General features: G+C 42.9%; 1 protein-coding gene across 8 annotated transcripts in view; it reads right to left on the reverse strand.

Moving 5' to 3' along the window:
• lrba (LPS responsive beige-like anchor protein) overlaps positions 1 to 26670 on the reverse strand; it is a 179560-nt gene that overhangs the window by 130308 nt on the left and 22582 nt on the right. For all 8 annotated transcript variants that reach the window (XM_035165809.2, XM_035165866.2, XM_035165857.2 and 5 more), the window contains exons 3-25: positions 26083 to 26183; positions 24987 to 25082; positions 24169 to 24290; positions 23378 to 23504; positions 22514 to 22633; positions 21510 to 21656; positions 21062 to 21259; positions 19686 to 19819; positions 18752 to 18860; positions 18133 to 18285; positions 17321 to 17489; positions 16832 to 16911; positions 16035 to 16097; positions 15360 to 15457; positions 14935 to 15027; positions 13845 to 13953; positions 13387 to 13468; positions 11319 to 11442; positions 11009 to 11201; positions 2864 to 4228; positions 2536 to 2729; positions 2023 to 2176; positions 1264 to 1444 (exon numbers count right to left, since the gene is read on the reverse strand). In XM_035165809.2, the coding sequence (XP_035021700.2) occupies positions 1264 to 1444; positions 2023 to 2176; positions 2536 to 2729; positions 2864 to 4228; positions 11009 to 11201; positions 11319 to 11442; positions 13387 to 13468; positions 13845 to 13953; positions 14935 to 15027; positions 15360 to 15457; positions 16035 to 16097; positions 16832 to 16911; positions 17321 to 17489; positions 18133 to 18285; positions 18752 to 18860; positions 19686 to 19819; positions 21062 to 21259; positions 21510 to 21656; positions 22514 to 22633; positions 23378 to 23504; positions 24169 to 24290; positions 24987 to 25082; positions 26083 to 26183 (4212 nt within the window). The remainder of the gene's footprint in view (positions 1 to 1263; positions 1445 to 2022; positions 2177 to 2535; positions 2730 to 2863; positions 4229 to 11008; positions 11202 to 11318; positions 11443 to 13386; positions 13469 to 13844; positions 13954 to 14934; positions 15028 to 15359; positions 15458 to 16034; positions 16098 to 16831; positions 16912 to 17320; positions 17490 to 18132; positions 18286 to 18751; positions 18861 to 19685; positions 19820 to 21061; positions 21260 to 21509; positions 21657 to 22513; positions 22634 to 23377; positions 23505 to 24168; positions 24291 to 24986; positions 25083 to 26082; positions 26184 to 26670) is intronic.

Consider the following 26670-nt stretch of genomic DNA (forward strand, 5'->3'; position numbering starts at 1 on the left):
TCTGTTGCGACAAGTTTAGGTGGCTTGGAAACTGGCACACGCACCGTTTGTAATCTAATGTACTGCTCCTCTGTCGGAGCCCCTCCCAACCCCCACTGTTCTGTACCTGACAACTGACAAATGTTAACTCTGAGCCATTTAGATTACGAAAGGAGGGATTTATTCTGCCTGGAAATGGGCTCACTTTTTCCATTAGGACTTCTCTTTCATACGACCATTTATAAAAAAATAAAAAAGAGGGACAGAGGGAGGGGGTGGAGACGTTAAAACCTTGTTACAGTCGCCCAAAATCAGATTAGGTGCCAGCAATGGGGAGTGCATACCTCATCAAATATTCATTTCATAACGACTGCTTTCTAAAACGGGGACTGTGGAACGGTGGCATCGTCTTCCTGCAGAACCCCGACAGCAGCGGTGTCGGTTGGATAATATCTGAGAGAGGGAGTGCTTTTTGTAGAACAATGTTTCCATTCCGACAGCCTTTTTGTTTGCAACCTTCACTATGATGAGGATCTAAAAGCAAAAGCGGAAACCTGCATATGCACGTCGACACTTACGGAACAAAGCATGGAGAAATTATTTAAATCGGAGAACAGAGTGTTGCACCACTTCCAAGCGACTGTGTGTGTTTATATAGTGTTGATGTGTGTTTGCTGAAAATACTCGCCATAGAAAAAAATTAATAATGTAGGAATTTCAATATCTTTTATTCAGCTGGAGCGATGTCTTGGCTTTTGATGCTGTCAGTGGAAACTTTAATAGCCTGGAACAGAAGGCTGAGAAAGGCCTCGGGCTACGCTGCGCTACAGTACAGCCAAGGCCATTATGGAGAACTCACTACATCATGATAGCAGCCATTTTAGAGTGCTGCCATGCAGTGGGGTTATAATAACAAGATAAGAGAGTGCTGATACGAGCGCGAGCGAAAGAGGCGAGGGGATGAGAGCAGCGGAGGGAGATGAAGAGGGCGAAGGCAGAGGGGAAAGAGAGAATACAGAAGGGAGGGTCAAAAAGGCTACAGGGAGCCATGACTGGGGCTAATACGAGAGGCTACCGCCGGCTGATAGGAGGTGGATCGATGAACAGGGGGGAGGACAGAGGGCTTAGTAAAAGGAGAAGATAAACGGAGGGAAAATCTGGGAGCAGCTGAACAGCTTGGCGTCTGAAGCTTCTGCACGTTTGAAGTCATTAAAAAAATGGGAAAACCAAGGGAAAGAATGCATGTGGCAAAAAAAGCTAATTGGCAGTTTTCAGAGTATTTACCGAGGCGAAGGCACTGTCGAAGGAGGCCTCCGGACGACATGTTTTTCTCTGCTTCTATCTCTGTGAAGTTGAGGGAGCTGGCGAAGATGAGCACGTCCACGAGGTTGATGAGGCGCTGCAGGAAGGTGACGGAGGCCTCCAGCGTCAGGCCTTGAGACGGTTCAATGTTCTCCAGCTCATGCTAGTAGTAGAGATTACACAGAAAGGAATGGATAGGTTATTAAAGAAGTAGGGATAAGGGATTGGTCAGTGCCCCTAAAAAATAGCTTTATATAAATAAAAGATACATAATAAAGACAATTATTAACCACAGGTATTTATTATATAGGTCATGTATTTAAAACTGTTTAGAATATATATCTGAGGACGTAATGTAGATGTGTAACATTTACAACAGCTGTACTAGAAACACATCCTTTCATGTAAAGTTGTAATTCTTCACATTCTGTTTTTTATTTGGTTACAGGCCGCAGTGAACTGAATGTAACTGAATTACAATGGAGCTGAACATCAACCTGCTCCGTAGACAGGGAGGTCAGGTCATTGGCAGAAGCAGAGGAATCGTGTAAGAGAGGCACAGTCACTGAGGTCAGACAACACAAAAACAATCTAACAATGTTAGGACGCAGCTAACTGTAGTCTAATGCGATTGAGAAAGGTCAATGCGGATGGATAACTTCCTGTGACTGGAGCGATCGGCTACAGCCACACACACAAAAAACAAGATGTAAAAAGAAAAGAAAAGGTTAGGGGACTCACAGAGGAGGAGGTGGCAGCAGAGAGCAGAGGCAAAATGCCTCCGCACGCCATGATGAGGTTGTCCACCACCTGGGAGATGAGGTGTATGCTGTTGTGGACAAACACCACGTTCTCACTGCTGTTCACGAAGTCCAGAATCGTCTTTGTGGAGTGACTAAGAAACACAAGAAATCAAAAAGATAACATAACCTCTTTGAAATAGTTAAAATGTTGCACAACACAGTAACTTGTCTACAGATAAAACAGTGATCATCGTTTTACACCAGACAACAGCGAACCGAATAAACTAAATCCTCCTACAGTTTCCATCTGTAAAGGAACATTTCTATTGGTCGACCTCCTCAAGTGTGTTATAAACAATGAATTTGAAAACAACAACAGAGACTTAATGGAATCTTCAGAGCTGCTTTAGCCCCCGAGGGACATAGAAACTCAATAAATCTCAATTCAATTAATCAATTTACTAACTAATTGTTTGCTTAAGCATTGGTCAGAGTCAGCGAATCGTCCTACCTCCTCCACATCTGGACCTCCGTCTCAATGGAGAACAGCAGGTCGGTGAGGAGGCGTTGGTGCATGTGGGACCATCGGAACTCTGGGATGCGGAACATGGTGGAGCGCGGGGCCGAGGCGCCGCTCTCTCTCGGCTGACTTGAAGAACTTCCTGCTGATGCCGTTGCTGTGGTCGACGGGCCTTGGCTTGTATCCTACAGAGAAACAGGATTAGCTCAAACACGAGGATGTGAGCAAACATTTTCTCTGCATAACACAAATTAGTGAGAGATAAAGATAAACAAACAAACAAACAAACAAACAAACAAACAAACAAACAGGTGCATACTGTTATGGAGGTCTCCTTCAGTTCAAGTCTCTCGGTGTCTAAGGCCACATTGGACACGTCCAGTCGGGCGATTTTTATCTCTTTGGTCTTGCTGACGGTGTCTGTGCTCTTCTGGGTGTCAGAGCTGGCGGCGGCGGCGGCGATGCTGCTGCTGCTCTCTGGGGCGCTGGACGCGGTTTCCTCTCCACCGCTGGTCTCCGAAGGCTGGCTAGGTGAGGCGGGGTCTGACTGTTCTGCACCCTCCTGAGCTGTAGGGGGCAGTGTGGTGTCTGAGGGCTGCTGGTCTGAAGTTGTGGTTTCAGACTGTTCATCTTCAACCTTTTCTTTGGGTGGTTCTGTCACATTTTGTTCGGGTGTTTCCACCGGAGGAGTCGGATTCTCCAAATTAGGTTTCCCTTCAGTTTCGCTCTCTACAGGTTTTTCGTCTTCACTAACCTTCAGCGTCTCTTCTCTCTCGTCTTCCGTTTTTACCTCCTTTCCTTCCTGGTCACTTTTATTCCCTTCATCATCCGCATGTGCATCTTCCTCCTTCAATGCTTCCCCTTCCTCTGCAGCAGCAGAAGCATAAGAAGTCTCCTCTTGGCTATCGTCAACATCGCTGGGTTGGATCTGGTCGCCAACAGATGAAACATCGACCTGGTCCTCATTGCTGCTCTCCTGACAGGCTGCAGTCTGAGGGGTGGCTTGGTCGGCCTTAACTTCTTCTTCTTCTGAAACCACTGGTGGTTCCGTCGCAGAGTTTGACGATTCTCCTTCGTTGTGTTCGCTCTCGCATTTTTCGCCATCTGTTGGTGTTTGTGCATCATCACTCGCAGGAGTTGTAGCAGAGTCTCTGGTCACTTCCGCTGCTTTTGTGTCCAGCGTTTCAGACGGGTCACCTGCGGATGTTTGTAGATGATCCGCGTCCTCGTCAGGGGAAGTCTCAGTCGCTGCTTCCTGCTTATTGGTCTCTTCGCTCTGTTCCTCTGCAGCCGTTGTTGGTGTTGCGGTAGCGTCGGTCTCTATTCCATCACCCGAGTTGTCTCTTGGAGGCCCCTCAGCCGACTTCTGCTCCTTTTCCTCAGGCCTCGCCAGGATGTTTGACACCGTGATGGATGCTTGCCCCCTTTCATCAGCGGTCTCCTGTGGGCTGGAGGTGATGGTGGAACTGGATGCTGATTCAGGGGACTTCTGGGACAGCTCGTCCACTCTGAGCTCAATGACGGTGTTGGGGGCCGTCTCCTCTGCGGGTGACCCGTTAACGCCTTCCATGTTCTCGGAGCTTTGGCTGACACCGGAGATGGTGCGGACTGAGCCAAGAGACTCCTGATGCTGGTACTGACGGAACATGCGGGACAAATTCTCCTTGTGCTGTTCAAAGGTCACCTGCAAACACACAAAGAGTCTGTGTTCAATTGTGTGAAACATTACTTGTATTGATACCAGCTATCAAACGGATAAAAAAAAAAAACTAAATGCCAATTTATTACAACTAAGGTATTACTGTTAAGGTTTTGCTCATCATTTCAATTGCATATGATGGCATTTTACTCAACTAAGTAATTGTTAAGACAGTGTGACAGGTCAAAAAACTGGAAAGGCCCTTGGAGAGCACATCGTTCCGCCAAAGCTAACGCCCTGTCTCACTATGTCAGAGAGAGTGGGGGGGAAAGAATCCTGGATCCACCCATTTATCCAGATCCACTCCAAAATCCAACGGGTATCAGTTGAGTAGTTTTTGCTAAACCACGATGGAAACATACCCTCACTGGTGGAGATAATACGTTGTAAACATGACAGTTCCTGAAAAATCTAAAACTACTTTATCTGTAGGTAAAACTGAAAGTGCATGAACCCGAAAGGACATTCAAACCTGTGTGGACACATCCCCAGAAGTCAGTCCATGAACTATTACAGACATTTACAAAGGACAGTTTTTAATTCATAATTAGTTTTTTCGTCCAAGAAAGTTGGTCAAAGCTTGAGGTTTATTTAAAAGTGTGACTAACCTCTCTGACCACTTGTGTTTATTGCCCAAAATCGTAATAAACTGGAAATAACAATTAGGTGTGCTTTCTGTAATGCTGTTGGAAAAATGGGACATTAAAAGTAGTGAAATGACAACTAACACGACCTTGTTACCATGTTAAACTACATTAGTGGTTACTTCCAAAAACATACAACCAAAACTGATCCAGCTGAGGCCATCACATATTTTACCATAAACCTCTCTCACATAAACTTCTTACACTTTCAGACATTTAATTATCTCTTCAAAGTTCAAATTATGGAAGCGGGATCTTTTCCTAATGCTGTTAAGTTGTGAGCTCGTTACCACATCTATCCACTGGGACAACTTGTGACTAACTGGTCCGCATTTAAAACTTTCCCAGCTGCCCACGGCCTATTAACCTCCCTCAGTCTTCTCACCATCTGATATGGGTCGACTAGACTGCTCGTCTATAGCGACAATGCTCTGCAGTGGCATTTGAGGAAGAGCCCATCCATGTTAGCAGTCATAGATTAGCAGTAGATACTATTAGTGCGTGTCTGCTCGCTGCGCTGAGTGCGTGTCCGGCATCGGCAAATCCTCCCACGCCTAATTTAAGACCCTGCATTAATCACTGGGCTTGGAGGACAGAAAGTCAAAGATGGGTTGGGGGAGTCAAGTGGAGTGTGTGTGTGTGTGTGTGGGGTGGGGGGGTGCAAGACTAGACCCACTTTGCTGCTTTTTCACCTGAGGCTATTTGGACAGAAGGAGAGAGAGAAACAAAGAAAACGAGAAAGCCAGGAATCAAATGGAAGAAGAAAAAAAAAAAGAATGAATAAGAAATAGCAAAGGAGGAAGAAAAAGAAAGTGAGTCATTGAGAGTGGAAGAAAGGGAAGGGAGTGAAAGAAGCTGATTATTTGTAATTAATTAGGCGTTATTGTTCTAAATTAGCCTGCTACACGGGTGCTCATTAATCTTCCGTAGTGGGGCACAGTGATTGGTAATCCATAGCTGTTTTCTGAGTGCACAGCCTGCTCTAAATGCACCAGCAGTCCGTCTCCTCCTTCCTCTCTTCCTCCCTCTCTCTCTCTCTCTTTCTCCCAGTGATCACACGGCGAGACCTTCTACCCCATTAGTTTGAGCTTAATTTGACATTTAGCATTTTTTAGCAATTAAAAGGCCGCATTCAAAGTGCAACGCCGTGGAAATTATGCGGGAGAGCAGCGCGGCGCATTACGTCATAGATTCAGGATGCAGACTGTACATTAGGATGATGTATGTTGGCCTTAAAATGCGGCTCCGCAACAGATCCAGTTACTATTAGACAGAGGTAGAAAATGTCTCTGTGGGTTTTTTTAAAAGAAAAAAAAAGTGGTTAGCCTTGCTGCAATATATAGAAACTGCCTTGGGTGGCTAAGACATCAGCGCTGATCTAATCTAATTTCATTCTACTCCATAACTCGGGCCTGGCTTCGGTGGGGTATATGGGAAAATGTTATGGTAATGTACAAAAACATGGTGGGCTTTTTCTAATGTGACAGGTAACATGGTATTAACGGAGCCCGCCACGGACAGATCATACAAGAGATCTGAAGTGCTTTGGAAACGGGACACACGACGGTAAACAAAAAGACAGTGCAGCGCTTCGAGAGGGAAAATCGCTGCTTGTTCATTTCCCGGAATGTTTGTATGGTCTGAAGTATTTCACAAAAAAAACAAAAGTAATAAGCCCTCAACTTTCCTGCGGTCAATCAATACATATACATCTGTCTCCTAACTATGGGGATATCTTTAAAATCTAGATCCATGAAATGTTCCCTTGGAAAATGGTGGAAAAACGCCCTATAATTCAATAATGGAGAAAGTGGAAAAAATAATCCAGACTAAAATTCAATGGGTTCCTCCATAACCTCCACCGCATCTTTCTACTAAGCTTCGTGGAAATCTGTTCAGTCGTTTTTGTGTAATCTTGCTTACAAACAAACTTGACAGGGGTGAAAACACAACGTCCTCGACGAACGTAACAAGACCAATCTGACTAAAGCAGAACTTCCATTTCCTTCCAAAGCCGACCAGACTGATCCAGAAGAAGCAGACGCACCAGGACCTGCAAGGTGGGGTCCGGGTGGCAAAGCGTTGATCTTGGGGAGACCCCACAGTGGCAGCATGGGAGTCCACGTTTAGATCAATCGATAGCGAGCGACCACAAAACAAAGGGGGGGGAAATGGGGAGGGCAGCATGGCTCTAATCCGATTAGCTAAATGCAATTCCTCCTCCAAAATCAATGGCATCTGTAACTGTTGTGCTGGCCCTGCGGTTTTTGCCCTCGTTTACAAAATCCTCCCTTCTCAGTCCTCGTTAAAACATTTTTTTTCTTCTTTGTTTTCTCCTGTTCGCCTGATCCAGCCACTACCATTATTTAGTATTTACTGTATTTGGCACTCGTATCGTAGCTACAGGAGGACAAGCTCGCACAAAGATTGTGTCTAAAAAAATAGCTTTAAACCAAATAAGAAAATTATGGAAATACCCGTCATCTGATTATGAGACATTTCCCGAGGTGATTTTAATATTTACAAGATAAAAGACCAAATACAAAGATGCTAACACTTGTGTACTGCTCCCCACTCGACAGCATGGCTTTTATCTAGCATTGGCTTTTCCATGTCTTCACTTTCTCCTTTCTTTGTCCACTTGTCAATGCATCCACCTGAAACTCTCTGCCAAGAACAACAGCTTGAGTCCTGTGTGTTATATCTCAATAACCCCCGGAGGCAGAAACTGTTCGGTCAACCTGTTTAACTCTCGTGTTTGGCATTCCATCACGAGCTGAATAAGGCTGAACCGCTCCACTTAAACTTCATTCTTCCAAAAATGTAATTGTGAAAATTAGCAGCTTATTTTCAATACCTTGGTGTATATTATATTTTGTCAAAGATCTGTCGGCTCATTTCAACTCGTATTTATCTTTGTGGTGAACATGTCTGACAGCTATAATGAAGTTAGCCGACAGTGGGAGTCTGAAGGACGGAGGGACCTTCACGCCCCGATCTCTCTTCCCTTTCGGAGATCTCCTCGTTCTCAGACTGATTTGTGTGCGGAGATGGACGAGGGGCACCTTGGGTGGGGGTGAGGGTTGTTGGTGGGGGGGCTGTCGTGTCAGCGTGCCCACCTGCAGGAACATCTGTCTATTTAGAGCGATGCATATGCAGATACACTAACTTGATAATGAATGACATAGAAGGGTACTACACACCTACAAACGCACACTAACATGCACACTAATAATACACACAACCCAAGATGCTGTTTTTTATCTTACACATTTTCTTTGCTGTGACAGTTGACCTCAAAATGAAAAATAAAATAAAAGGAAAGAAATCTCGGGGTGATCATTAAACCAGCTCAATCAAACACAAAAAAACACAAATAAAGCTCCTCTACATTTCACAGTAAATCTTAAACACACATTTTACCTACAGACTAGTCTGATTGTACAAACATTTAAAAGAAGAGGGTCAATATGTTCCTTCAGTTTACTACAACAGAATATAAGGGCCACTTAAAGGGGGGGGGGATCGAATAAAGTCATAATATTATGAGAATAAAGTGATCATTTTAGGTGAAGTGTTAATTTAGAGATTGAACATCAGAAGGAGGAGAAAAGGTTTGGTAGTGGACTGTATATTGTTAACATCTGTGTGATATTCAAACATGTTTCGTAGTTTCTCAAGAAACAGTGAGATTAGTTCCAGATTTTTGATCCTGAAGATCCTTGCTAATTATTTGGTAAAAAGAATGTTTTTATTTCCGTTAATTACGATTTATTATCATAATCTCAGATGGTCCTAATACAGTGTCCTTGGCTTCACATAACAAGAAGTATAAGTAAAGACAGTCAGTTGCTCGCCTTGTTCTTTCATGAGTTTTGGGCCTGTGTCAGTTTTATACAGTCAAATTAAACCAAACCCTCAAATGCGATAAAAATTACAAAGACAAAAAAAGTATAAGATACAAAAAGCAATAATGTATTGATGACAAACGCAGCACATAGATTTAGTGTTGATGAGAAAGATGTGTAACCTGTAAATCTCCACTGGCAAAGGAGTGAAAACATGGATTCAGCATTCGGCTCATTATCTCTACACACGCCAAAGTTGTACCGTTTTTGACACAAGGGAAACTAAATCATGCCGTCTCTGTGAGGGTGAAGTGTGTGTGTGTATTTGTGATTGCATATATGCACTTATCAAGAGGCTCCCAGTGGGCTGGTTGTATTTATGAGGCCCTGTTTCTCTGATTGTTCTTGCACGGTTCCGATGAATATTCAATGGGATCGGAGAGAAGGGCTTTCCAGAGCCCAAGAGAAAAAGGAGGGCAAAAAAAGAAAATGTGCCTGGTACCTCACATTCACACGAACACAGACACACATGTGTGCACGCACCCACACACACAATCACGCGCACACACACAGCCCTGCAGCAGTGGGAGGAGAGAGCAACAGTGACAAACAGCTTCGGTGCTACAAAGGTGGCAGGAAATCTATCAAACGGGACAATAAAATTGCAATTGAGTTTCTTTAGCTTTTTTTATAGCAGATGCATGTATCTTGGTGGCTAGCACCCGGTGCTACTATCCGATACACAGGCAAGGTCCCTGCACTATGTGTGTGTGCGTTTGATTCTCGCTTCTTAGAAGTGCATGGGTTTATCCACACACAGTCTAAGTGTAAAATTCTGTTGTGCGGCGAGTGCTGGGTGTTGTTACGAGAGCCGAGAAGAATCAGCATTAATCTTGTGCAATTATAGGAAAAGAGGCAATTACAGGCTGTCGTGTGGAGGGAAGAATAAACACTTTCTGCACGACACCTACTAGACACACTGCTATGATGCAAAATGAGCCCCCCCCCCCAACACGCTGCAGCCTTATGCACAGGTGAAACCAGAGCATAACTGTGTCACCAACATTTTCATCATCACTGTCCAACAAAAATATCCAAGAGCAAAGCCAGTTACATTTCTGATCAAGTACATTTCAAATTGGATAAAGTAATGTGAATTTTAAATAAATCCACACTGATGTAATAACAGTAAAATACAGCAAAGCGTGCAGAACCTCTGCCGTTACGTTTTCAAAGCAAATTGTTCTCGTTACGCCCTCATCTTACATCAACTACTGCCCTTGACTGACAGGACAGACATTTTCCTGAGACATTCATACGTGCATTTCATTCACGCTAGTACGGGAAGTTAGTTCTGGGGAGACGCTGGGAGTTCAGGGCATTCAGCAGCACGCAAACACAACACACACACACAGCACACACACATCATTGGGCTAACTGCTGGCTTCATATCGATTCTCTCCCCCCCCTGCAGTCTTCCTGTGCCCCCTACTGGACGCCAGCACTCACAGCACGCCCACGCCACAGCGAAGCGGTCTCATATCACCGGCACTTCTTTAACTCAACCTTCAATCTGCCAGGCTTAAAAACCCCCCAGACCACAATCTGACACCAACCTCAATTACTTCACTGCTTTGGAACAGAGGACGGTAACACGATATCAACACTTAATTTCTAAAGCAGCATTTTGAATTCCACTTTTGGAAATAAGAAGTGCCAGAAGTTTATTTTTATCTGTGCTACGTGAAAGAAAGATACTCTATACATAAATAAAGAGTGGAGAGGCTGGTGGATTCATTCCCCCTGGTTTATACTGCAACTAGCTTTTACATTATAATCACTGTAGGGCTTCCATAAGCGTAATCTGATGGGCACGGAGAGGCACGGTTCAGTTACCAGGCTACACTAGACTGAGGATAATGCTCTCTAATTTCTCATTCGATGAATTGCATTATGTCAGAGGCAAACTAAACATACGGGTGACAGAGCTGATGGCTCTGACTGAACACGGCTGTCTGGTTGGTCGGAATCGAGATGAGGACGGTTACGATTACAGTGACGCGGTGAATTGTTTAGACTGAGGGAGAAAGGAGAGATGAAGAGTGTGTGATACAAAAATGAAGAAAAACAGAAACGGAACAAATGAAACAGATGAGGAGATAGAAGATCCACAGAGGAAGATAAACAAAGCTTCGTCTAAGTTGTGTGTGTGTGTGTGTGTGTGTGTGTGTGTGTGTGTGTGTGGCGTGCATGGATTTAATGAGTGCGCTGACCTTGGAGTGGGTGATGGACAGGGTGTCCACCCAGACGCGCCAGCCACCCCACTCATATTTGATGGCGTGGTAAAGCAGGATGCGGAAGATGGCGTACACCATCTCTGTTATTTTCTGCTCCTCGTTGTTTCGCGGGCTGATGAAGCACAGGGAGATCATCCACTCCTGCCACACCGAGCACTGCAGCAGGCTCCTGAAACCCCAAAAACGTGCACGGCTCTGAGAAGGTGGTGTGTGTGTGAATCCCTACAGCATGTAAACACTATGCGGGAGTAGAGTGTGCAAGATGTAGCTTCTTCTGAATTCGTACCTGCGGTTCTCTCGGCTGTTATTGAACAGTTTGATCATGTCTGACAGGAAGAGCCGGCGCACCTCCATGCTCTCAGGAGACAGAGGACAGTTCTTCAGTAGAGCAGCTATTACCTTTAGAATCTCTAGAAATATCAAAAAGAAAAAAATGTTAAGGGTGGTGCAAAAATGCACATAAATATCAAGAAACCTCTTGATGTACGTCCGCGTGGTCCATTTGCTAATAATGATAAATGACAGGAAGTTGTACTTTATAACAAAAGAAAAAGTTTGGAAGCAAAACTTGCTTGGAGACCAAAACTTGCGCCGATCAACAGCAAAATCATACATTGGTCTCAACATGTGCAAATAATTGTGTCACAAACTATCTGAACTCCCAGCTGTGCACACCTGAAAGTCTGCAAAGAAAAACAGAGCGGAGGGGAAGAGAGAAAGTCTGGCCCATTGATCTTTATTATGCTGTAATGGTTCTGGTATTGTTTCAGACGAGCGAGCCAGAGTCGCAGGCCCTTTCTGCGAGGCTTGGCTTCGGTTAAACCAAGGAGACTGACTGTTTAGATGAATTATCTAGACAATGTCAGTGTCCATTTGCGTTGGGCAGGGAGACGGCAGGGGCTTGGATTTCACTTGTCTCTTCAGAACCTCGGTGCTCACCTCTGCCCCCTTGCCCCCGCAGACGGTTGTGTTGTTTCTACGCCTTAGTCACTCAAATTATGAGTCGCTGAACCTTTACCGCCAGAAAATTACCCCCGCATGTACCGGGAATGAGGATGGAGGGATGGCGTATTCCCTTCTTTTTTTTTCCATTTGCTCTAGGTTCCCCTTTCCCTTGAGTTAATTTGAGGGAAACTGTACTTCCTCGGTTTGTTTGATTGGCTCTGACGTTACTAAAGACTGCAATCAGGGGGCCATTTTGGGAGTTTGTCGCAGATTAAATCAAGAGAATGCACGGCAAAGGAGAAACAGACCACCGCTCTGTGCTCCACAGACTGCGCTCACATGTACGAACCTATACAAGGTTTGGGTGATATATACCGCCTGTCGGGGATGGTTGGGCAGGAGAGTTTTTAACACAATAAAGGCTTAAGATAATCAATGTGTGACTGCAGCAGGACCTTGTCAGATTAAGGCTGGTTGGAAGTAAACCTTGGTTGTGATTATACCAAGTGCTTGGATTTCTAACTGATTAAAGCTGTGCAAGTTTCTACGTGTGGAAGCAGCCGTTTAAAAGAGAGAGAGAGAGATGTTTTCTTTCTCTCGGCTGAAATGGATACGTATAAAAACATTTTGTGAGCTGATGTGAAATTGCAGGTGAGTGAAAATATCTGATGGGAGCATTGATCTGAGCCAGGACTTCAATCTCAACTAGTAATGATGCAGAGGTGGAAAGAATAAATACAAATATATATACTCTTTGTGTGTGAGTATATTGTAATTAACCCTAACCCTACATCTGAATACATCCATATGCAAAGTATTTTACATTAAAACAATGTTATTTAAACCTATAATTACAGGTTATGATCCATGCGAAATGTTCAAATCATAAAATACAAAATATAAACATGATACACAAGTTTCATTTTTTGTTTCGCAGTCATAAATATTTGCCCCACAAAGTACATACACAAACTGTGTAAACATAATAAATACACTCTAAACTAACTTAAGTGCAGTTCAGTTGTTTGATTAAATAATAAAATGTATTAAATGCACACACCAACACAGAATTTCTCACACGTTAAATTACGTTTTTATGATTTTACTATATTTATAATTCCCTTTATATGTAAATTATTCCTGACAGATACCGGCCCCCAATAAAACCAGCAGATGTGTGTATATATTTATCACACAAAGCTATTGCACCATCCCCATGCTTAAGTTCCCCTTGTATGAAAATACCCTCTGGCTGCAGGATTTATGTCTTTCATTTGTTTGACTGTATATAGAGATCGCACTCTTCCGTGGGGAATATGCTCCGGTGCAGTGTGGAGCAGTAGGTATGCAGAGGGTACGCTACAGGGGGATGATTTAGGGCAGTAGTGTGGCGCAGAGGAGGCACTTACGTGGGTTGAGAATCTTCACAGTGGAGTCGGGGTCCGGATGCTGTTTATGGATCACTTGAGTGCAGATCTGCTCTGTGAGGATCTACCACGGGACAGAGAGGGGACTCGAGTCGTAAATATCTGCACGGGGCTTTGCAATAACAGAGAAACAAACCACAGTACAGATACACACGGCTGTGTATACGTTTCACCGATGTGTGGTATGTTTCTGAATAATTGTCAAATCAAGTTGCTGCAGGTGATCAACCATACAATTTATTGTTTTAGGCTTTTCATTAAATTTTCATACAAGTAGAAAGATTTGACAGAGATTAGCAAATTAGGCACAAATACAGTAGTTTTGTGAATCAGATGCACATGTAAAAATATTAGCATGTAGCTGAACGCAGATTAGTACGTGTGTTTCTGTGTCGTGGTCAGTTCAGGTTCTGGAGAGTGAACGTAGGCAGAGCACTGACCTCGAAGAGAACGTTGTAGGTCGTCATGCTGAACTGGCTGCAGTGCAGCATCAGCCGTTCAGTGAGCAGAGAGAAGAGGCCGTGACTCAGCATGACCTCAGATTTCCTCCTGATCGGGACATTAAGGGGGTCAAGTGTCAGTCAGTAAACATCGCTATGTGCCAGAGCATTGTTCAAGAAATAAAGCAGTCTTCTTTTTTTTTAAATCTGTATAATCTTGGTATAAAATTACACATTTTCAAAGACAGTGGAAAAAGGCAAAATCTGGAGTTTCCGATGAGTCAAATATCTGCAGCAGTGGAAATCTGTAGGTGTATAAATCAGACGCGCTCCAGCTGGCATGTGACGTGGAGGAAATGAAAAGAGGATCCCTGCTGACTGAGCAAGAGGAGTTTCTTTGTCACCTTCATCTCTCATCATGGATCACTCCAAATTTTAGCATTGTGACAAAAACAAATAAATAAAGCAGTGGACTGTTTGCAGTCAGAGTTCAGATAGATTCAATCTCACATCTGGATCGAGAGGCTTAAAAACTACTGAAACACTCATTGGGTGCACACACACTTTAATTGGTGGTGATCAGCAAAAATCTAATGGAAACCTTAAAAATACCAAATAAATAAACATAGAGAGGTTTAGTTCAGTGCATCATAATTAAAGTATTTTTAATATATTTTGACATTGAGGCCTCCAGCTAGAAGAGAATGAGCATTAACATGAACCAGTAAGTGTTGGAATTTAGATGCCTGATTCCTCTGTAAACTACAATATTTCATAATTGTTCTATAACTAATTTTACCAATATCAATAGCACACTGGCTTTCTTTTAAATATTATATGAAATATATGAAATTGAGGAAAGTTTGAAGAATGAAAGTTATGGAAACACACTTCAGAAACTATTGAAAATGTAACACCGTTCTCTTGTTATTTAGTTGTTACTTATTTATTAATTTTGCTCCAACTAAAATGTATACTTCAACATATAATGTACATTTCTGACACACTCAACTAAAGAGAAATTATAACTATAACTTAACGTATTATCTGGAACAACAGTGATTAAGTAAGGATTTGAACTTGTACTTACTTTGGTGGCAAGTGCTTCAGAAAGTAGCCCATCACTTTGAGTGCCTGCACCCGAATTCCTTCACTTTTTGAGGCCACAAGCTTGTAAACCACACTGTGAGAAAAAGCACATTTTAATTCAATAAAAAATGAGTAACATTAGAAGTTTACATTAACATTTACCACACTTGTAGCATCAGATTAGAGATTATGCAGGAGTATCGCGTAAACAATTTCCATTTCACAAACATTTATTGTTTAAAATAGAATTTGATGAATTAATGATTAAATTAAATACTAAACATCTCCAACCTAACACACAAATCTAGAGTGACTAAGACTAAAACTATAGAAATCCAAACATTGAACTCCAACTGTGACCATTATATTCTATATCCCGACTAATAAACAAGTCCATTAGCAGATAACCCAATCAGTGATCATTACCGAATCCCATTGCGCTGGTCGAAGGCCTGGATCATGGACCCTGGATGTTCAGACATCAGAGCCACCAACAACTGCAGCACATCCATGATATTATCATCCTGTGGGGCAGAGAGGAAGAGGAGTTGAGGGGACTGTGGTATTCATGGAGACCAGTGGGACAATTATCGTCTCTACTGAAGCTGAAGAAGCGAGTCCGCTTTCAAGAGGATAACTTATGTGACGAGGAATTCAGAGTCAACTGAACACGTCAGTAAAAGATAGAAAGAAATATATGTGCAGTTTCTTATTATTGATATTTATTCTCCTGCTTTCTATACGGCTGGTAGTAGCAGCAGTAATGAGCATGTGAATCACAGTCTGGGCTCTATAAAAAGAAAGGCTGCTACATGTTTTTCAGCCCGTGTTGTAATCACCCCACTGAGTTACTGACTGATCCGACTGATTCATTTGTCATGCAACACTCCACTGTAAACAAAACCACTTCAACCAGGACACTGAACTGGCAGACGTGGGGAAAAATAACAAGCAACAGTAGTTCTGCCTTTAGCGGCAGGAATTGTTTGCTCTTTCCCAGAACATCAGATGGAGGACAGACAGTGCAGAGCAGTACAGTAGTGCTATGACGCCACCTGGTGGTGAGGTACCCGCTGCATGAGTAATTGAGGAGCAGCCTACCTCATGCATGGTAAGGAGGTAGTTGAGGATACTCTGCAGCTCGTCGTCTTTGACTCCATGATCCTGAAATATAATCACACAGATTTTTATCATGATTGTCCCACGGTGATCACTACAGTATCTGAACTATAGGCCTAATGCATTAGGAAAAAACTGCCTAAGACACTTGGGAGAAACAGCAAATTAATCTAACAACAACATTTTCAAATATCTTGAGGTGAACCCAATGCTCTGCAAAGATTTGTTTTTAAAGTCCAAAGTAATCTGAGCTGGATTATTGAAAAGGTCATTACACTGATGAGGGAAAACAACATAAAGCAGAAGTCTGAGGAAAAGCCTTGTGCTCAAAATGTCACTATGGCAAATAATACTGAAACAAGAGCTTCTAGGTGTATGTACGGACTTTCCCCTTTTTACAAACGTAAATCAAGAAAAGTAGTTTTACAAACAAGAACCACGGGTAATATCTTCACATATTCTCACATCCAAACATAAAAATGTTATTCATATATGTTTTTATTAGATGAAAACAATGCTAAAACAAGTAGAAATTGTCAGATAGATAATAGAATTTCATTTGGAAGAATTATTGCTTTTCCCTGACTAGGACTTTTGCTGTTGCAGAAAGTAGCAGCAGGTTTCCCCTTCGACATAGTGCATTATGTTTGTGCCATCAACAATCAGACTGCAGCAACAACAGACACTGATCCACTAGTGCACGTTATTCTAGGATCCTAATGTGCTGCTTTCTACAGAGAATCCTTGCAGCTCTTTTTGTTTGGCATGGTGGGACGTACCTTCATTATGAGCTGTTTGACAAACAACAACAAGAAAGCTCGCAAAGACAGGATCTCCTTCTGGTTTGGCCTCGGACCATCTGAAAAACCACACAGCAAACAAGGGCTGATGTTAGTAGCTAGTGACTGAGCAGGACCCAAAGGTATTAAACATGTTATATTTAAAAGTGAGTATTTGCGTAGTATGCGTTATCTGTGTGAATCCATATTTCTGTGTACATGCTCATATATGGTTAATGTGTGTGAATGGTTATTTGTCTCTATACGTCAGCCCTACGATGCACTGGCAACCTTATTGAACTTTTTTGAATTGTTTTTATTGTTATAATAGTTTTAAAAAGTCATAATAGTATTGAAATCGATTTCATTATCATAATTTTTTTTTGATTGACATGCAAGTGAAATGCAAGAGGAGGAACATCTTTAGTGTGTGTGTGTGTGTGTCTGTGTGTCTGTGTGTGTGTGCGTCTGTGTGTGCGTGTGTCTCACCGAGGCCTTTGGGGATGACCCCGCTGCGGTCCTGTGGGTTGACGACCCAGTAGTAGTATTTCAGTGTATGCATGACCTGCAGCACCGTGCCCACCCTGCGAATGGCGTTGTAGATGGTCACTGTGCTGATGAACTCCGTCGCCAGGTAAGTGTAGAGGGTCAGTTGCACCTGGAAGAGAAGCAGCGCACGTGAAAACACACACAGTGACACACACTGCATCGTTTAAGGGGGAATAATCCAGTTTTAGAGCGTCCTAGCTTTCTGATCCACTGAAATTGGAGGCTTCTTTGCCCGTCAGGTTCGGAGACAAGTCATTCTCATTTTAAAAGTGTCTGAGTCACAGATGAAGGGAAGGGATAACCTTGAACTCTGAACTGAACTGTGAAATATTGTAAATAAAAAGAAGGACAGGAACATTCAGGGGAAGGTGATTATGACTATGTGTCAGCATATTTCTATTCACCAAATGATCCTGATAATGGATCATGGATAATGCAAAAACAACAGAGCCAATTTTCTTGAAACTTGATGGAAGTGTGGTCTCTGGGCCAAGAAAGAGCCCATTAACTATTGGAGCAGATTCGTTTAATGGGTTAAGCCATTTTTTTATTCTCCAGGAATAATTTAGAGGTATTAAAGATCGAATCAGGTTTGTGTAGACTGTGAATATCTATGACATGTATATGCAATATGGTGAGAAAGTGGCCAATCAGCCTTAGCAGAGAGATGCACATTCCAAGTTCCCTTCTAGTTAAAAATGTAATCAAGAGTAGATTGATATCCTGCTCTGCTCTGTGTTTATTCCCATTACCTTGGCAGGGGCATGGATCCAGATGACAGGGTTGAACAGAATGTGGTCACACAGCTGCTTCAGCAGCAAGATGCCGTTCTGCAAGTTGCTAAGGTATCTGGAAAAGGCCAGCACGATGTCCAGGACGGGCCGCGTCACATGCACCTTGGAGGACTGGAGCACAGACAGAGACAGAGAGGCGGTGAGGCACAAATTGTCACAATATATGTGGTGGAAAAAAAGACATTGATGTGTCAGTGAAAGGAGTCAAGACAGAAAAAGAACAAACAGGGAACGAGGTTCAACACAGAGAGGGGAGGGAAAGGACACATGCAGAGAAAGATGAGGAGGAGCTCCTCTTCTGCCTAACAAGCACAAAATCCAGCTGTGACCTCTGAATACAGCTGAGGGAAAAACAAAGTCTGTGTCATATTAAGTGTTGTGTGTGTGTGTGTGTGTGTGTGTGTGTGTGTGTGTGTGTGTGTGTGTGTGTGTGTGTGTGTGTGTGTGTGTGTCGCTTTGAGAATCAAGATCAGCCTTATTACTGCTGCTGGGTTCATTATGTGTGCAGCTACTGGTCCAGAGTGATGGCTCTCCTGTGTATCTCTTCGTCAGCTGAGCCTAATGGTGTTTGTCTCACCTTCTCCAAAGTGTAGCCAATCACGAGGAAGCCTTTGCAGGCCAGGACCTGCTCTTGCATAGCCACCGAGTTCTTCAAGAGCTCCATCACAAAGGACAGCAAAGTGCAGCTGTGACACAGACAGACAGACAGACAAAGAGAGGTGGAGACTGAGAGTTAGACAGTGACAATAATCTATGTATGCTGCTGACAAAGCCCTGACTGTGAAGGGCATATCCTACATGAAATGTGACTGAATGAGGGTGTCGTGTCCCCATTGTGCTGGGAGAACAGATTCTAGTTAGCATCACCTTGAGGGCAGCAGACACAACAACACAGCACTTTGGAAGTACGAGGGCCTCACAGCTTTCACGCCCGGCGTTAAGTCAAAAGTTTAAAATGTAAAACGAAATTTCCAACCACTTTGTAGCGCTAACTGCAGGCCTCTGTTTTGACAGTGGGGCCTTTAAATGTGGCAAAAACAAATTGCTGTGACACAGTCTGTAAACCCTGCGGTGACGGGCCGGAAGGTTGGGACACAGAAAATGTTTTAAATGGTAAGTTGTGTGGATTGTTTGAGAATCACAGTGTACCGATATTGTGACCCTTAGTTTCAGCTCAACGTAACACAGCTTACTTTAGATCAGTAAAATATCAAATGATTTGCCTGATTACCTTTAATGATCTGTGTGTGATCATCTCAAAATAAAGTAAATAGTGTCTCCAGCACCTGTAAATGCTTTCATTTTCAGTTATTTAGTATATATAGTATAGTATAGTATGGTATAAATCAACACTTCAATTTCTTTCAAGATAAATAATAATCCCAAAAATCTAAATGAGTTGTCTCTAGTTATCTCTAAGCAAAAATATAGAAATGCACAAAACAAAATGCAGAACTAAACATTTGTTAACATACGTGTGCAAGTAAGTGTGCGCGTGTGTGTGTGTTTACCCGACAGAGGTGTCCAGCTCATGGCTGGAGGGCTGGCGATTATCCAGCTGTGCAAACAGAGGGAAGAGGACCTGCACGCCTCCGATTGAGTGGATGCCACTCTGGACTGAGTGAGTCACCACAGCCTTCACGTCCTACAAAACCCAAACACACACGTAGTCACATTTAACTTGTACATGACCTGTATCTGTACATGAGTCACTGAGTGATGTGCATTGAATCAACTCTATGTGCTGATATCACTTTAAAGTAGTCACATAGTCAGATGGGGGGGAAATGTGAAGGACTTGTACTACAAACTACAAACATATGACCATTATAATGCAGTCGAAACTGTAACCATGGTTTTTCCATTGGCAACATTGCTTCCATAATGAATTCAGTTTTGAAATGCACATATTTGAGGGGGTGAAAAGTATTCAATTCTAATCAATTCACCCAAGAATGGGACGAATGTACAACCCAAAAACATTAAGCCTCCGGCCACTGACCATCAGTATATATAATACTGAAGATGAGGAATAAATGACCTTAGTTATTCTGTGTCTGGTGCATTTACTTGTGTCAGTGGTTTTGTGTTGTGACAGACACGGTGGCTTGTCCAAAGTCCTCCAGTTCTATAGGATTGGAATTTTCGAAGCGTGTATAGCAAAGTTGAAAATATAGGTCACAGTCGTTCATATTTCACACTGTGTGTATGTTTGTGTGTGTGTGTGTGTGTGTGTGTGTGTGCGGCAGCAAGAGCCTCCATCACAAAGGAAACAAAGCATTCTCTTTGATGAGAGGGCATGAGAGAAAACTCAATTAAAGCTTGAGAAAAGAAAACTCAGAGTGAGTGAAGAAATAATGTGTGTTGGTGTGGCATGAGTTAATGTCTGTCTCAGCAGCGCATCGCAAGCTTCACCTCTTCACGTGTACGTAAGAAAAATCCTGATAGGAGAGAAAGCTAATTCCACAATTAGAGCACTGGGGACGGCGTTTCTCAACAGCTGCAGGAGTTCGGCAGCCTCGACACATTTGCACCTCTGCCCTCGTTAGGCTATTAAAATGAAAAGATGCCAACTGGGCCACTTTCATTATCATAGAGAGAGAAAGAAAGAGTAAAGAGTGGCACATATGGCCCAGCGGGGGGGGAGGAGCGGGCATCCAGGTGCTGAATGAATCTGCATCGATTGCTTTAATGTCGGTGCAGCATTGTGGCTTAGCAATATCAACACTAATCCAAGGGGGATGGCTACGTGCTATATCAGCAAAGTGTTGTGTTCAATAGTAACTTTATTTATACAACCTCTTAATTCACCTGAAAATCAAAAGACAACCAATTAAACAATACAACATTAATTAAAATCAATGACAAAAGATAAAAGGCGTCTTACCTGCAGCATGAGTGCGTGGGGTGAATGGACGAAAATGGAGGCATTGTCCTTGGGGGAGGACTCGAGGCAGAGCTGAGCATCTGTGGCGCGAGGGTTGTACGTGAAGGCAATACTAGAGGACAGCTTGCCGTCGTACAGTAAGGTCTTATGATGCTCCGCAAACAGCAGGTCGCTCTCGGCCTTGTATTTGAATGTGCCCTGGGCAGAAGGATATGAAAGGGGAGAAAGGAAGATTTAGCGGAAATTGTTTCTTTGCCACTTCTCTGCCACAACAGAAAATGTGTCAGTTAATGTCTCTGTAACAATGTTACAACATATTAAAAAAAGATACAGGCAAGAGTATCAAAGCCATTCCAGATTTCAACTGCAAAAAATTATAATTCATACTTCATTTGATTGTGTGGAATTTTTTGTTAGATGATACATATCAGGTGTTGTGCTTTCCAACCTGGTAGCCGGGCCCCAGCTGATAAATGGCCAGGATCTGAGCAGCACTGAGAGCCTCTCCAAACAGGTAAACTGCCCCCATCTGTCCACAGAACACACGGTTGGCATCTGCCGTCTCCGACGATCCCAGGAAACACTTGTCAAATGTCTGCAGTGGGGGAGATGTCGAAGGAGGGAGGGAAGGGACAGAAGAAAGACAGAAAATAAGGACAAACAAGCCCAAAAATAGCAGGAAAGAACAGAGGGAAGAGGCACATTCATGATAACACCAGCTATAAATGGCAACACAGCCTCAAACTACGAGCGCAGTGTAGCTAACATGATAACGGTCCATCTTCTCCGCATTACGGGGAGGGAGGCATAAGCAGAAGTGTTGAGAACGATGAGGCCACGTCTCAATCAGGGAGCTAATTAGATTTCTGACATACTGACACATCTAGAGGATTACGCTACCACTGTGGAGGCATTTTCAGTCCAGAGCAAAATTTGATTTAAGGACCTCATATCTCAGCATGACAGAAAACAATCCTGGGGACTGTGAGAGGGCTCATATGGTGATGTGGGAGACGTGCAGGCTGTATACGGAGTCGTGGGACAGAACAGCGCAAAAACAGACGTGTCTATGAGTGAAAAGTCCACTTGAGAGAGGTGATCGCTCTCGAAATGTTCTTCTATTTATTTGTTTGATAGGCAAAATGCTTATTACAGTAAATAATACTGTAAATGAGAGTTAGCGGTATCGGCTAATTTCCAGCTGTTGTCCCTACTCAGATTTTACAAGGCAGCCTGAAATAAAATGACCTCTCATATAATTACAAATATCTATGGATAATTCACTTGCACTGTGCATAGCTTCAAAACTAACTGTACAACAAACACTGGATTAACACACATGAACATGATTAAAATAATACATCTGATAATAAAAAGCAAGCAGATGAAACACTGCACCTGAGCCATGATAGAAATCAAACAGTACAATAAGAAACATGTGTTGATACTCACGTCACTGGTGTTGACGAACCAGGCGATGTCTCCAAAGGAAGCCAGTTCTCCGTTCACGTAGCAGCTGAGTTCACTGTTTTTCCAGCGGTTGTAGATGTAAACAAGAGTCACCATGTACCACTGCAAACAACAAGAAGCATCTTCTCACACAGGAAACTGCTACAACCACACACACATACACAACAATAATTCAGGATTTCATCACAAGCTACTCAATTACCCTGAATCCAGCCAGTTTCACAAATCAGTTGCAGTCCTGCCTATACTGGATTCTACTTTTCTCCTCAACAGTGAAATAGGTGACTACTGTTACCACCATGAAATTGGTTACTGTGGTTACCCGTGGACATGGAAGAGAATGCATTAAAAATGGAGTGAAAAAAAAAATCAACTAAAACGAGCTCTGTGTCCTCGTGAGGTTTGTTGAGGTAAGTTGGTGCCTTCGTGCCCAGGGGAGGCAGGAGACAGTTTTTAAATTTTCCACAGGCAAAGGCTCTCTCTGCCTGTAATGATCTTCAGTGTGTGTGTGTGTGAGTCTGTGGTGTGAGTGTGTGTATGTGTGCCTGGAAGGGACTAAAAGTATTAGTAGTATCTCCCATCGCCCTCATTCCTCCTTCGTCTACTTTTACTTTTCCCCAGAGTCAGGTGAGATGTGACCGTTCTTTCTTAGAGCAAGGTCTGGATTTATTGTGTGGTGCACGTGGGTGTCTGTGTCTCTGTATGTGTGTGTGTGTATACATATGACTGATTATGTGTGTGCATACGGATTTCAGTGGTATATTTACAGAGACATTTCCAGGCTTTGTCTTCTGGTGACAATGACTCTATGCTTGCACTCTGCCTTGTTTTTGTTCCTTTTCGTACCTTCTGTGGTTTGAAGTCGTATTTTACACAGTGCTGGAATCCTTTCCCCTTGGTTTTTAATGAGGTCACTATCAAACAGCCGCCCACAAAGTGCGCAGAGTAACCCAGTCCTTTACTGGTGCGGAAACTGAAAAGAAATGAAGGGAAGGTACAAACACACGGCTTTAGCATTCAAGGCCAGCATGGATTATGGTGTCCCAATATATCATATAAACACTTTAAAAAGCATCTCAAAAGGATAAACATGGCAAACAATAATTTCTCAACTTCACAGACTCTTGCCATCGCTCTCTGTGTCGTGGCGAGACGGGGCCCCTGCAAGTGATTTAGTGAATTAATCTCTTTTTAAAAAGGGCACGGGGCTGAAGACAAGCTTTTATTACGGATTCTCTCAAGCAGCTCGTCGGCTGCCCGGCTCGGCTATCGTTTCCACAGACGCCCAAACAGATCCCCGTTGTGTAAATTAGATTTTTGACAGAAATTAATTTTTGGTTGAAGATAAGTTGATCAGAAGGCTTGATTTACTGGCTCCTCCAGAGAGGAAAGCAAAGGATGGGGGAGATGTGAAAGATGGAGGGCAAAGCACAACCATTTTTCATCTGTGAGGATTAATGCTGCACGTCTTCGGGCTTCAGATACAAGTCAGATACATTGTGATGGGGAAGTTAACACTTAATGTTAAACACCACCTCCCCTCCCCTTTGTAATGATTAAACTGGAACTTTACGAGTTAAATGTTAAAATATACGCTGAGGTTCACTGGTAAATTACACTGCTCCTGTGTTACCCACCAGTAGAGGTAAGGCTTGTCTTTGTCTACGTTGATGTTGTTGAGAGGATCCATGCGGAGCCACGTGTGGAATGTGAACCCATTCTGGTACGGCCATTTTGCGATGGGAGGCAGAGCTATGGCCTGTGTGACAGAAGAAAACAGCATGAGATATACATGTTAAAGTTATGTACACAAATAGTTTAGACAAACAAATATGAAGCAAACATGGAAAAGAAAACTACTAAGATAATCTCTGACTCTGAAATATGTATTTTACTCTTTCATCCAATAGCATTTGTTATGTGTCATCCTCCTAAACAGACCTTACGTAAGGTTGTGTGTTATTTGAATTTGCACATTTTGCATCTGCTAGATGAAAAGTAGAGGAGAGCCATGAGAGCCAGTTCCCATGGCACTGATGACAAGGAACAAGAGGGTTTTGAATGAACTAATGAGCAGGAAAGGTGCAGCCGAAACCTTCACAGCACGATTTGAAAAGTCCAAAGTTGCCTCAACATGAGTAATTTAGTCAGACACACTTCATGCTTAAAGAGTGCATAGAGTTTTATCAGGAAGAGCATGGTATGAGACCATAGCCTGTATATAAAGAGTATTACACACATCTCCATTTCTACACACTTAACATTTCAGAAAGAGTACAACAGCCTTTGAGGAGCTGCACTGTCAGACTATGAGTGAAAATACGAGACAAAACTTGTGTGGGTCAGTGAGTGTCTGGCTCAGTGGAGGAAACCGTGTATTATAAAAGAAGTTAAGGAGATTTAATGGAACATTTAAAACACTATGGAGGGTGTACATGGTGGTTTTTGTACTCACAGCTGCATTCTTTCCTGGAAAGCTGAAGAAGGAGTCGGGACCGTTTCTGTGAGCCATGTACTTCAGCACTGACAGAAGCTTCACTGCGTGACGAGGCTGAGGTAAAACAAAAAAACAACACACACACAGACAACATTTTAGGCAACTGATAATGTGATATTAATGTCAAAACAGCCACACACCAACATATTAAAACCCAGTTACACACTTGAAGCCACAAATGATTAGACGCGAGTAAGGCTCTGTTTCAGATCGTTCTAAATTTATCTCTTAGACTCAGACTTTGACATCCAAAGAGATTCACGGAGCCGGAGATTTGACTCAGTCTCATTGATCTCATTATACAAGCATAGTATCCTGCATTTAAAATATGCTGCTCTAACACACAGACATTTGATCACTGGAGTTGAATCGATGTGAGTGATAAAAAAAAAATCCTATTTTTGTTTATATTCAAACAATTTTCAATGAGGTCATTATATTTATTATAGTAGAAAATGGTGTTTATAACACCTTTGGTCTAAACCCATCCACCCCGACATTTTTGTTTACATAAAACGAAAAAGCAGAGCAGTGGCAAGATTTGCTTAAAAAAAAAAATTTAAAAAAAAAAAGTGGGAGAGGGAGGTGAAATTTAGAAGCATCAAATCAAACTGCCCTATTTCCTTGACAACTTGATTAGTGTCAGTGATCAATGGGCAACTCTCCCTCTCATCCTCACTTCATCTCTCCCCCTCCTGTGCCACTGCTCTGCCTGGATAAAGCTTCTGCAAACGCATCATACGTCCCGAGTTCAGTGAGGTTATTCTGTTACAGCTGCACTCAGCCCAGGCAGCGTATTGTCTTGTTCCACATTGTGCAAATATCTTTATTTTGGCTCACGCTGTGTGACTGTTGGAGTAAATACGCGCTGAATAACGTGTAATCTCACGATCCCACCTAATGTCAATAATGTGGTGCTGCTTCAGAGTAGAAGTCTGGCTTCACGTGATTTATCGTGTCGTGTGGGATGGCAGCAGCCGAAGTGTCGCTCGCACATTCCTCATGCAAGTCCCAGACGACCAAGACAGATCGCCGTGGCATGACTCTGACTCACCCACTGGCCTTCCTGCCCCTGCAGCTTGCTGAAGAAAAGCTTCAGCTCTTTCACCGTGATGCTGTAGCTGGCGAGGACGCCCAACATGTCCACGAGGAGGTCTGCAAGACGGACACACAGCAGAGGGCGGGGATTACACACAGAAACATGCAGGGTTTAACAGACAGATCGAGAGAATACAATAATCTCTCAAAGTGAATAGACGCAACTGCAGTTTGCGCAAAAACTGGAGAGACAAGATCATCCATGTGTCAGTACCTGATTTTAGCATTCATGTGTTACTAAAAGGAAAACACTACAACCTCAGAATTATTATCTAAGTCTTTTGATGCATTTTATAACCTTAAATACTGCACAGCTACCAGAAAGTATTTAAAGTCTCCCTCCAGTGAAAATCCAGTTTTTAAAAGTGTTAAAGAGCAGCCGGTGGTTTTAATTCTTTACAAAATGTATTCTTACTCTTGTCTGAAAGGGAAAAGCTGCACAATTTTTAACACTGCAACATATTGCATTACCTATGGGAATCTTCTCTACTGCAAGGAAGAGTGTTTTATGTACTTGGTGTTTCTTTCTGCAGTGTAACATTGT

This window comes from Hippoglossus stenolepis, chromosome 2 (genome assembly GCF_022539355.2).
Source record: "Hippoglossus stenolepis isolate QCI-W04-F060 chromosome 2, HSTE1.2, whole genome shotgun sequence".
In the NCBI taxonomy this organism is placed as follows: Eukaryota; Metazoa; Chordata; class Actinopteri; order Pleuronectiformes; family Pleuronectidae; genus Hippoglossus; species Hippoglossus stenolepis.